This window comes from Gekko japonicus, unplaced genomic scaffold (genome assembly GCF_001447785.1).
Source record: "Gekko japonicus isolate JY-2015 unplaced genomic scaffold, Gekko_japonicus_V1.1 scaffold913, whole genome shotgun sequence".
Classification (NCBI taxonomy): Eukaryota; Metazoa; Chordata; class Lepidosauria; order Squamata; family Gekkonidae; genus Gekko; species Gekko japonicus.
This window is the reverse complement of record NW_015175383.1, coordinates 1,190,321-1,203,515: the sequence shown is the minus strand read 5'-3', so window position 1 is coordinate 1,203,515 and position 13,195 is coordinate 1,190,321. Positions and strand designations below refer to the sequence as shown.

Below are 13,195 nucleotides of genomic sequence, written 5' to 3'. Positions count from 1 at the left end.
TTATCAATCTCTATTTTTACCCCTTTGGTTTTTATTTTTGGCAGTCTCATTTCATGTTACTAAGTAGCAAATTTGCATTATTATTCAATAAAAACATGTCTGTAATATTTGTTCACGTTGGCCAAAAAAAAATGCCTACAAATATCATATTATCAATCTCTATTTTTACCCCTTTGGTTTTTATTTTTGGCAGTCTCATTTCATGTTACTAAGTAGCAAATTTGCATTATTATTCAATAAAAACATGTCTGTAATATTTGTTCACGTCATGTGGCTCTCAAACATCTGATGTTTATTCGATGTGGCTCTTATGTTAAGCAAGTGTGTCCATCCCTGGCTGAGAGGGAGCATTGGTGGTGAGGTAGTACTTCACAGATGACCTGAGACAAGAAGACGTCTTTAAATATAAGAAAAAAATGCCTTGCTTAAACAAGAATTTTCAAAGTGGGAGATCCATGAAGCATGTTTCTTGTCTTAAGCCTCCCCCAATACTTTGCCATGTTTCACTCAATTTTAGTCTTTTCATTATAATAACTTTGATTTTTCTTCCTTCCTTCCTTCCTTGCCTGCAGTGTCTCTCAATCAGTCTGGAGTCTTGTGGCACCTTTCAAGATTTAATGTATTTTTATTCCAACATAAGGTTTTGTGGACTAGATTGATGTGTAAAACTACCTTATGACATTATGGTATATCCTGTAGACAGTTTTTTGTTTGCCTTATTTCCAGTTTCTGTAACCCTTGCTCCACTGCGTGGTTTGGGTATTACTAGAGTTTGTTGCTGTTGAATAGTTTTTCTTATTTTGTAATTCACCTTAAGTCTTAGTGAGAAAAATGGGCTATAAATGAAGATGATGATGTCCCTGTGGAAATGTGCTCTAGTCCACAAATGCATGTGCTGGAATAAAAATTTGTTGATCTTTAAGAGGCCACAAGACTCCTGTTTCTTTTATTTTGCATTGGCTTAACATTGACTAGCCATCTGGAATTTGTCCCTTAATGCATGCCATATGGCCCATGAACACAAGTTCTACTTCAGAAAGATTCTTCAAATGTAGGAATCTGAATATGACTGCGGTCACACGCGCCAGTTGAAGCAGACGGACAGGAAGCGAGGCTATTTCCTCTGGAGGAATTTGACACACAGTTGCGAGATCACGCTTCCCTTTGTAGATGTGGGCACAGCCTGTCACTGTGTGATCAGACGCAACTGCGGGTGGGTCGGAAGGCTTTTTTGCCGTTTGTTTCCCATGCGCTTAAACGAGGAATAGAGAAATTCCACCTCCGCACTGAGGGCTCCCTATGGAGTATGCGATGATGTGCATACCACGAAGGGGGGGGGGAATTGCACCGAACCAGGATGTCCTGATCAGACCCTCCCAACAGCTTGAGAGTGTGCTTGAGCGATCAGACAGGGGAAGGTCCGTCGGAACTCGTTTACTCCCAGACTTTCCCCGGTGTCTTTTAACTCCGCTTCTGCGGCGGAGCAGCATGGGTTGCCAACGACTGTGGGACACTTTCCAGATGTTGCTGTCTGATTGCTCCCTTTAGATCACATTCACACCTATGTTGGATCTAAAGGCACGTGTGATCACAGCCTGTGTATTTTATTTAGAAAACATTTATGTCATATGCTTAAAGTGGCTTACAAAATAAAAATAGTAAAAACAAAACATTAAAAGATATTAATATATTTGTAATGAACTCGTATTTAGCTGGTTTCAAGAAGGAAAGCCTTTTGGACTGCATTCAATCAACAGTGTTTATGTCACAGTGGAGAGAACTTCTTACTAACCTCCAAGATCAGATCAGCTTTATGCTGTGAATAATGAAGGTTAATATCTTTTTGACATCCTTAGCTTATCTAGTGCAAGATTTTTTTAAACCATAGATTGGAACAGTACTCTTTGACATGCATTTCTATAAACTAAATTTTTATCTATGATTCATGAATAAACCTATCTGAGGAATAATCATAGACTGTTTTAGGAAAGCTTCAGGTGTGGGTATAATATTGCAAACAATGTGGAAATAGTTACAAAAAAAGAATAAGAGTATCCAGGGATTTTTGTGAGCTGACAGCCAAAATTTTGCAACCTGGAGATCTCAATTGTTCAAGCAGAATACATTTGGTGAGTAATCGTTCTGAATGAGAACTGTGGAATATGATGGGAAAGTTTCCTGACAGAGTAGGAGGTTGTTTGCAGTTGTAGCCATATCCACAATCTGTGTGTCTCTGGGAACAGGTTCGGTGGGATGTGGAAGACTGGGCCAGGCTGGCATCAGCTTGTCTCCTAAAACAAAGGTTTCTAGCTATTTTTCTAGTTACACTTGTCTAAAGATCTGGTAAGTTAAGAGCAGTGCTGGATGGCTGGATCTGGATGGCTAGACTTAGAGACTGTGCTTCCTGACTTGGCATCCCTGTGATCTGAGTCAGGAGCTAGAACTTGAACTGGAGCGAGCAAAGTACACTGCTCAACCAAGCAAAGACAGAAGGCAAGACTTCCAGAATTTACACAGAGCTTGGCTAATCCAGAGGTTTAATGCTGCCTGCCAATCACAGAGGCTGCTGTTGTTGCACACTGCTGTCAACTTTTGCACATAAAGAAGACTGAAGCATGTAGTCCCACAGTCTGCAGTCGTTCAATAGTTCCCTATCCTAAACACTGAGTTTCAAATCCTAAAGTCCTTGAGAGGATCTAAACAATGAAAGAATGGAAGCTAAAGACAATTTGTACTGAATATTAAACTGCTAAATAGGCTGAGAATGATCATATGAAGCTGCTCTTTACCAAATCAAACCATTAGTCCATCCAGCTCAGTAGCTGGGAGCACCAGGGTAGAGTTGCATGCAGAGAACAAGCTTTCCTGACACCTGCATTCAAAGAGGAGATACCAGGGTCCTGAGTACAAGTGAGCTGCCCAATTCCTGCCTTCCCTTCTTGGGAAACTTCATGGGGTTGGTGTTGAACCAGTGGCCTCAGGACACCTTAAAAATCTGCCACACTCCTTCACTAGCTGAGTTATCAAAGGGCACACAGATGATGTAGGATGGTGCTTCCTCTATTATTTTAATAATGCATATGCATCAGTAGATTTTTTCTGAACTATTTCTGATTTGCCACTTACCCTTGCAGACTACACATTGAATTGCCCCGTATCCTGCCTGTGCTAACCAGTGCAACTGGTCAGTGCAGTTAATCAGTCTGGGGAGTGGCAATATAGATGTACTGGCATGACATTGGGTCCTCCTGAGCTATATTTCACCAATTCCAAAGGCACAAAAACTTGCTTAGAGAAGAAGAATGGGAAAAGCATTGGCAAAGGTAGCTCCAGGTGACAACTGAGAGAGAAAGTAATGAGCCAAATGAACAATTTCCTACCTAGCAAACAAATTCCTCTTAAGATTTCTTCTCCTGATTTGTGGATTTTTTGGACCTTGAACTGCCTATGCCTGTCCTTTAAAGACTATTTCCGGTGATGATCGTCATTACTAGGATGTTGTAGGTGAGGTAATGGCAAATTGTGTCTTCCATGTGCCAAAAATAACTGGGTGACATCACCCCTTTCTCCTACTGTGAAGCGTTCTGGGAGGCTTCAGTACATCTCAAGTGCATTAATTTGTTTGGACGATCGTCCTGGAAAGAAGCCAGCTCCAAGTAATTAACGGTTCCTTACAGTCGTGCAAAAGCGCATTGCTAGGCCATAGGGCTTATGATTTGATTGCCGTACGTCATTTCAGTGAGGTACCTTATGTAAGTCTTGGAATCCATAGAGACAGATACGGTGAGCTGATTGGCCTGTAGCTGTGGGGGGTGGGAGGGTTGTTGGAAAAGCCAGATCCTGTGTAATGGGTAGAATTAAAAGAGTTTGGAAGTCATTATACCAGGAGTGGCAAATATAAGGCCTGGGCGGGCAGAACTGGCCCATCCAGTGCTCTTATGTGGCTCATATGCTAAGTAAGTGATAAATAATGCATGTTTTGTTTTTAGAGCAGTAAAATTAGTATAGGTTTGACAGGACTGTAAAGATTGCATAAATTTCAGTTTCCCCCCAAATTCCCATTTTCTTCTTGGGGAAAAAACAGAAAAAAATATTCTTTTTTGTGGCTTCAAAAGTTCTGGAAATGTTGCATCCTTTACATATTGTTGCCCCATAATAGCATGGCCCTATGTATGCTGAAATTCTGAGGAAGTGCAGCTTCCTAAAAACCCCATGTTTCATTGAATTCTTAAACAAATAGATCTTTTCTAGTCCTTTCTTTTCTGTTGTTTGCAGCCATTTAAATTTTCTCTTATATGGAAGAGGCTGACGTCTGTGAAACACATTCCTGATCATCAGTCGCAGGGGTGGTGGGAGTGTCTTTAGAAACGACTGTGAAAAGACAAATGCAGCTGCAACAGCAAAGTTTTCTGTTGAGTTGTACTTGCCTCTCTGTGTCCTGGAGGCTTAGTGGGCAGTACTACTAAACAAGTTGGGCTTTCTCCAAAGGTCACCACTATCTACAAATCACAGCTTAAGAAGCCAAGTATGAACCATGGTTTAGAATCCCAGTTCAGCACCCATCAACAGTTTTTGGGGCAGTCTGCATTCAGGCATGCGAAACTGGAGTTAATCACACCAGGGTTTATAAACTGGTTTAATGTGGCATCTGAATTTGGTCAGAGCGATCACTAGACAAAACTTCCCCTGGCAGTGGTTTCTGTGACTAGAAGAATGAATAATGCAAAATGTAAAACTTGCAAAAAATTGGTGCAATACACATAACATATACAGACTACAGAATACAGCTTTTCTTTGTATAGAGATTTCAGTTTTGGCAGAGGACACATATCCCAGGCCACAGGGAACAAAGACAGGATGCCTAATAATTATATATTCAAATATTTCAGAGGCATGTACAAGAAGGTTTATTTTAGTAACTGTGGCTAGAAAGAAGAAGAGTTGGTTTTCATACCCCACTTTTCTCTGAGGAGTCTCAAAGAGTCTTACAGTCACCTTCCCTTCATCTCCCCTCAACAGGCACCTTGTGAAGTAAGTGGGGATGAGCAAGTTCTGTAACTGGCCTAAGGTCACCCACCAGGCTTCATGTGGAGAAGTGGGGTCTGCCACTCTTAACTACTACAACACACTGGCTAATAGCTGTTGATACCTCTTTGAGTTTACTATGTACTTTGAACTTGTTACCTTAACTGTAGCTCAAGTAGCACACTGGAATAAAAAAGATACCTGTATGGGTAGACTAGGAACCCAAAAACGGCAGTGAAAAGAAAGTAACTTTGTTGGAGAAACTGAACAACGTTTGAGTCCAGTGGCACCATTAAGACCAACAAAGTTTAATTCTGGGTATAAACTTTCATGTGCATGCACACTTCCTCAGATACATTGAAACATATTTTCTCAAGTGTTACATATAAGTAGGAAGGGTTAGTTGCTAGGAAGGGCTAATTAGAGTCAAGATACATAAGTAACTGAGCAATAAGTATAGCTAAGATTGGATTAAAGCAGTTGGTAAGCATATTAGCATACAGATAATAAAAAAAATTAACAAATTGATGTAAGAACTAAGTTTGAGTCCAGTGGCACTTTTAAGACCAACAAAGTTTAATTCTGGGTTTAAGGGAGAACTGAATGACTTAGTATGGGTAGTGAGATAAGAACCTGAGGGGTTTAATGACATATAAAGGTAAAGGTTCCCTTGCTCGAAAGCCAGTCGAGTCCAACTCTAGGGTTGCGGTGCTCATCTCCATTTCAAAGCCAAAGAGCCAGCGCTGTTCAAAGACGTTCCCGTGGTCATGTGGCCGGCATGACTAAACACCAAGGCGCACGGAACGCTGTTACCTTCCCACTGAAGTGGTACCTATTTATCTACTTGCAATTTCTTGCTTTCGAACTGCTAGGTTGGCAGGAGCTGGAACTAGAGACAAGAGCTCACTCCGTCATGTGGCACCTGGGTCTCGAACTGCTGAACTACCGACCTTCCACAGCCTGCAGTTCAGCGTCTTAACCACTTGAGCCACCGCAGCTCCAATGACATATACAGTGGTAGAAAATGAGCAAGGGAATGTGCCTGAGATGGTGTATAGTTGATGTTGTTAGGTTCGGTGACTGTGTTGTCTGGGTGTATGTGGCAGCGAAGTTGGCATCTGGGTGTATTGCAAGCTCTGGTACCAGTGTCTATGTTCAAATTAGATGTTGGAGAAAGTTAGCTACTAAAAATATGGCATTTCATACAATTTAGTCATGGTGAATATCCGTGCAGAATTGGGGGAGTATGAAGATTCCATAAATCTCAGTTCCAGAGCTAAGTTACTATTACATAAATTTTGTTACAGCATGTAAAATGATGTTCTTATTGATACACTTTAGGTTTCTCAAAGAAGATGAATTTGGCTGAAATTTGCGACAATGCTAAAAAAGGAAGGGAATACGCACTTCTTGGAAACTATGACTCTTCCATGGTTTATTACCAGGGTGTCATCCAGCAAATTCAAAGACATTGTCAGTCAATCAGAGACCCTGCACTGAAGAGCAAGTGGCAACAGGTATGATAAAGTGGTACTTGTTCATATCAGGCATGGCAAAATGATTGTATTTATTCTAAACCATGTATGTTACCAACTAGCCAGCAGTGGCTAGCAAGGACCATTGCATAATGTCCTCAAAATGCCCTCAGCCACCTGTCAAATCAGTAAAACCTTTCTTTTATGTTTTTTTATGCTCCTAAAAATTACTTTGCATCCCGGCTAGATTAAATTTGCTTGGTCAGAGTTCTTAAGGAAGGCTTCCCCCACATCACTGGCTCCACTGGTGGACCTTCTGATGGCACTGGTATTTCTGGCCACAGAGTGTTGGACTGGATGGGCCTTTGGCCTGATCCAACATTGGCATCTCTTATGTTCTTATGTTCACACCTCTCAGCATTTTGGCTTAAGATCAGGTGTAGGAAGACCTCTCTTTCCCCCATGCTACAGGTCCAGCTTTACTCCTGGGATAGTGGTAGTATCTGAGTCAAGAACATTTACAAATGGGATAGGGTACAAGAATGGAAGGAGTGTGGGAGAACCCTCCCCTTCAGGAATCCTAGGCCCCAAATCAAAAAGCAGGGCTTCATAGGGAGACTTTAAAAAACACGTAGCCCATATACAGATCCTCCTAAATTGATGTAACATTGAGCTGAGGTTTACAGGTTAGCGGGGTTTCCCCTTTTAAAAAACTGATGTTTTACTTTTAATGGATTTTTTCCCTTTTTTTATATTATGTTTTATTCAGTGTTTGTTTTTTCTGGGTGCCAGGTCATCTTCTGGTGCATTATCCAGAACAACAAGCACAGTTGACTCTTTCCTCCTCCCTCCTCTGTATTCCCTATTCTCCTTCCTTCCTCTGTCTGGCTTCCTGTGTATTGCTGTGATCCCTCCTTTGCCAACATAGTTATTGCCTTTGCTAATCAGAGGCTTAACTTTGTGAGTTTGCTTATTTTAGAAGTGCTGTTTTGCCTGCAGTTCTCTTTTGCTGTCTTGTCTTTTTCTCAGCTGATGTTCAGGAAGCTATGATCTAAAAAGATGAGCCCAATTCACCACAAGTATTGTGTTCATGTGTATGCATTATACGTTGTGGGCAAAATGATGGTGGAAAGTGCCGTCAAGTCATAGCTGACCTATGGCGACCCTGTAGGGCTTTCAAGGCAAGACGTTCAGAGGTGGTTTGCTATTTTCTGCCTCTGTTTCACAACCCTGGTATTCCCTGGAGGCCTCCCATCCAAATACTGATTTGGTGTAGTGGTTAAGTGCGCGGACTCTAATCTGGGAGAACTGGGTTTGATTCCCCACTCCTCCACTTGCACCTGCTGATGTGACCTTGGGTCAGTCACAAGCTCTGGCTGGCACAGCTGTCCTTGAAAAAGAGCAGTTTGTGTCAGAGTTCTCTCAGCCCCACCCACCTCACAGGGTGTCTGTTGTGGGGAGGGGAAGGGAAAGGAGTTTGTAAGCCGCCCTGAGACTCCAAGTGAAGGGCAGGGGGTATAAATTCAATCTCTTCTTCTTCTTCTTCATCTGATGAAATCAGGCTAGCCTGGACTATCCAGTCAGGTCTGTGGGAAAAAATATTATGGCATATTTCATGGTAGCTTTGCAAACAGATTTTATCAAGTGGCATGTACCCACTTAGACTTAGCAGAGCAGGACTTCCCGTTTCCTCATTCTGCTGCAGACTACTGTGCCTTGTTCTTAGGGTTCAGCGGACCTTCAGGAACGTGGTAGGGGGCCAAGTGGCGATATCTGGGGATGGGGGTGGAATCTGCAGAAACTGCTGTCCCATCTTCAAAAAGTGGAAATGCCTTTGTGTAGGAACTGTGTGTTGCATACATGCCAATATGTCTTTGATGTCTGTAACACTGCTGCTTTGATGCGTCTTAGTGAGCCAAAGAAGGAGTAATACCACTTGGCTTACACCACTAAAATGCAATAAAGTGAATAAAAATCATAATATTATTAATATGTAAGCCCATAGTGTAATATTCCAGCAGAGAGAGTCAAATAATAGCAACGATAGTAGACGACCAAATTTCATGTTCCAGACACCCTTAACTGCCTTTAAAAAAAATTGTATATATTTTTTATTTCAGTTTACAGATGTACAAACATAAAATACAAACTATTTTCATTTATACTCAAAATCATAGATTTAACTACATTATATAGAACTTGCTTACATTTATTTTTTAATATTTAATATTTCATTTATATTTATTTCCCTTTTCTATCTTTCCCATCTATCTTCATATCTAATAACATTTTCATTATAAGGCATGTGTTACCTAAATCGTTCTTTCTATCATTATCTGTTTGATTTAGTTATACTCTGGATTTTCAGCTATGTAATTAAAACTTTCCATTTTTCTTGAAATTCTGAAGTTGGTCTGTTATGTATGAGAGATGGTACCTTTGCCATTATCGCATATTTATGTTTGTTTGTTCCTCCATTCCTTCAAGTCTGCCTTCCATTTTGCTGCAAATATTACTCTTGCCGCTGTCACCATACCATTTTGCTGCAAATATTACTCTTGCCGTTGTCACCATATCTCTCCTTATAGGTATATAATTGTGAAGCGGGATGGCACTTCCTGAACATTCCACAAACACCTAAATCAGTTGGTTCCATGATGTGTCAGTCAGAAGCTGTCCCTAGCCACTGGCTGCGTTGCCTGAGTCCCGCCTCCAACATTCTAAACAGTTTGCTGTTCCTCTCCCCCCCCATAGCCAGCTGGAACACAGGGGTTGTTTGCATATGTGGCCTGATTGGCCTTTGCCTCTAACATTCTAAGCAGTTTGCTGTTGCTGTTGGGAGTCATTGAATATGTCCTGAGGTAAAATACATATCCCAATCTTCCCTTTAATGGTCACTGGAGTTGCCAATCTCCCTGTGGGGCCTGGAGATCTCCCAGAAATCACTGTGTTCCCCAGCCACAGCACACCATTTCCCCTACATAAAATTTCCCAGCTATTACCACTGATCTCCACATGACCAAGATCAGTTCTCTTGGAGACAAATGGCTGCTTTGGCCAGTGGACTCCATGACATTATACCCTGGCTGAAGTCTCTCCCCACCCCAAACCCTGTCCTCCCCAGGCTCTACCCCTCAAATCTAAAGGTATTTCCCAACCCAGAGTTGGCAACTGTGTAATTGGCTATGGAACCACTTTCCAGACTCTTGGAACCCAGAAAACATGGCATAGGAGGAGGTGCTTTTCTACCTTATCTGCCACTGCAAAGCCCAAATTAACATAAGCCAACCTCCAGGCGGCACCTGGAGATCTCCAGTTATTAAAACTGATGTCCATATGACCAAGATCAGTTCTCCTGGAGACAATGACTACTTTGGGCAGTGGACTCTATGGCATTATACCCTGCTGAGGTCCCTCTGCACCCCAAATCCTTCCCTCCCCAGGCTCTACCCCTCAAATCTACAGGTATTTCCCAACCCAGAGTTGGCAACTGTGTAATTGGCTATGGAACCACTTTCCGGACCCTTGGAACCCAGAAGATATGGCATAGGAGGAGGTGGTTTTCTACCTTAGCTGCATAACCCCAAATCAACATAAGTCAGGGGTGGAGGGAACCATACCGGTTACCATTAGGCTGTCCTCTCATACTACCCATGGGGCAGCAAAATGACTTGAGACAGCCCTGCCTTATAGCTAACCAGAAGGAAATAAATACGGCTTGCCTCCCTCTATTTTCCCCTTCCCATTGCCACTCCACCAGCCACAGCCAGGACACTCACCTGGAGCTTCTTTCTAGAGTGCATTGTATTCCCAAAACAAGCCTTACTCCTAGTACTTAAATAATTCACTATGAATTTTTGCAGTATTGCTTGGAAATATATTTAATAGCAAAATTTTTGGGTACATCACAAACTTTAATTTTAGTATCTTTTGGATTTTTTCATGTATCTCTATCCAATATTTTCTAGCTTTATTACATGTCCACCACATATGATAGAATGTTGCATCTGTATTCTGACATTTCCAGCACTTCTCATTATAACTTTTATTTGCTTTTGCTATACCTTTAGGGGTAATATACCATCTAAATAACATTTTATACCAGTTCTCCCTTAGACATTCAGTAAACTTAATTTCTTTACTCCTAAGATTTTCCCACTGACTCGTGTATATTTTCTCCAAAATTTTGCATCCATTTTGTCATGCAGTTTTTTACTTGCTCCGTTTCTGTGTCATATTGCAATAACATTTTATAAATTTTCCTAATAGATATCTTGAATCTCTGGTGATTAAGAAAGAAAACCACCTTTGAACAGTTAATCAGCCACCTTCTTTAGCTATTTGTTCTTTCACTTTTAATACCGTTCCGTTCGATGATATAATAACCACAGAATGTTTTTTTCCTTCATCTTGAACTGCTTGCCAAGATTTTATTTTTTCTTATTTGATTTTCTTTCTTGTACTACTGTCACAGTAAACATCAACAGGGGATGTCAGTGGTGACATTGGCAGACTTATTCTATTTCTGCATTCCTAATAGGCTGTCTCTCAAAATATGATTACCAACTTGTATTTGAATTGTTTTTAAAGATTTCTTGATCCATAGATAATTGTATATTCCTTTAGTATCGATTATCTCCAATTTAACATTCCTTTGATTTGAATGTATGATCTAGTATGATACCCAAACTAGTGTGGCTACTTGGAGATACAATATTTGGTACAGCTAAACCTCTTTTTTCATCCTGTAATACTTTAAATCTTATTCTTGGCTTCTTTACACTCCATACAAAATAATTTATTGTTCTCTGCCATCTTTTGAGAATCTTGTAATCTATATAATTTGGTAACGTTTGAAACAAAAAAGTCAACGTTGCTAATATATTCATTTTAACTGCAGAAATTCTTCCTAACAATGACATTATCAGCCTTTCCCATTTTTATAGATCTTCACTACTATTTGCCCAAACTTTTTAATAATTATTTTTAGAAAGATTATATTTTTATCCTGTTACATATATTCCCAAGTACTTTACTGTTTTTGTGAGAACACAGTCTGTTATTTGTTCTATTTCTTTTTCTTCTGCTTTAGTTGCTGCTAATCATTGTCTTTGTCTTCTTTTATTCCATTTATATCCAGAATAAGTTCCAAATCTATTTATTTGTTCCATTGTATATTTATGGGAAATATTTGATTTTGTTACTGATATTACGACATCATCCGCATAACTTTAAAAAAATTTATATTCTTTATCTTTTTTATCCCAGAAATTCTCATGTCTTGTCTAACTTTTATAGCCAATATTTCCATTGCCAGGATAAATAATAATGGTGATATTGGATAACCTTGTTGCATTCCTTTTGATATTTCAGTTTTCTCAGAGAGCCGTTTATTAAAATTCTACCGTGTTGTTTTATATAAATACTTCACCTCTACTTTAGAAAATCTGTTCCAAAGTTCATGTTTTGTAGAACTTTCATTAAAAATAACCAAGATACATTATTAAAAGCTTTCTCTGCATCTAGGAACAGAAATGCCTTCCTTTTCTCCTTGAGTATTCAGTTACATTCAATAAATATCTAATATTATTTTTCATATACTTGGAACAAATCCCATTTGATCTTCATGGATTTAATCTGGAATGCATTTTCTTACTTTCTCCGCCATGATCGTTGCCAATCAATCAATCAATCAATCAAACCTTTATTGGTTTGAACCATGATTGTTGTAAAGATTTTATAATCCACATTTCTTAATGAGATTGGTCTATTTGTTGTTGTTGTTCAGTCGCACAGTCGAGTCCGACTCTTGAGTTAAAGTTTGTATATTAAAGTTAATGTTTGCTTCTCACCAAGTGGGTGGTATGCACTTTGTCTCTTGAATTTCATTCATTACTCTTTGCAAAGGTATTGCTAATATTTCTTCAAAGCATTTATAATATGTTGCTTTTAAACTGTCTGGTCCAGGTGCTTTATCCTTCTTGAGGTTTTTTTATAGCATAGTTGATTTCTTGTATTGTAATCACTTTTGGTTCAAAATTCTTCTGTGTTCAAATGTAAATCTTTTAAATGGTACATCTGTTAGGTATTTCTCCATTCCTTCTCCATCTTTTAAGTCTTCTTCGTAGAGATTCAATTTTTTTTTTGCATTTCTTGCTCTGCATAAACTACTTGATTTTCTTTTCTGATCCCAGGTATCCTTCTTATTTCTCTTTCTTTTCTTTGACAGTGTGCTAGATACCTTCCAGATATTTGCGCATTAGAATATCTTTGCTTTAAATATTTTAATTTTTCTGCATTTCTTCTACTACTATAAAATCCAATTGATTCTTTAGTTGTTTTAATTCCTTCAATTTCCTCATTGCCAGTAGTTTTATGGTCTTATTCTAATGTCATCATTTTGTCTATTATTCCCTTTATAGAATTTTGTTTCTCTTTTTTTTCTTTCTTGCAGCTGTTGCCAATAAAGTTCTTCTGATGTAAGCGTTACTGGCCTCCCATACTATTGTAGGAGTAGTTTCAGTTCTATTATTAATCTCTCTTGCATTTTTGTATTACCTCGTCTTGTAATAATAATGTATCATTTAATCTCCATATTCTTTCTTTCTTTCTTTCTTTCTTTCTTTCTTTCTTTCTTTCTTTCTTTCTTTCTTTCTTTCTTTCTTTCTTTCTTTCTTTCTTTCTTTCTTTCTTTC

The 13,195-nt window shown here is 39.4% G+C and overlaps 1 protein-coding gene across 1 annotated transcript in view; it reads left to right on the top strand.

Moving 5' to 3' along the window:
* Positions 1-6,380: 6,380 nt before the first annotated feature.
* The window catches only part of KATNAL1 (katanin p60 subunit A-like 1), a 36,084-nt gene continuing 29,269 nt past the window's right edge, over positions 6,381-13,195 (top strand). The window contains exon 1 of the mRNA XM_015425588.1: positions 6,381-6,542. Within this exon, the coding sequence (XP_015281074.1) occupies positions 6,381-6,542 (162 nt within the window). The remainder of the gene's footprint in view (positions 6,543-13,195) is intronic.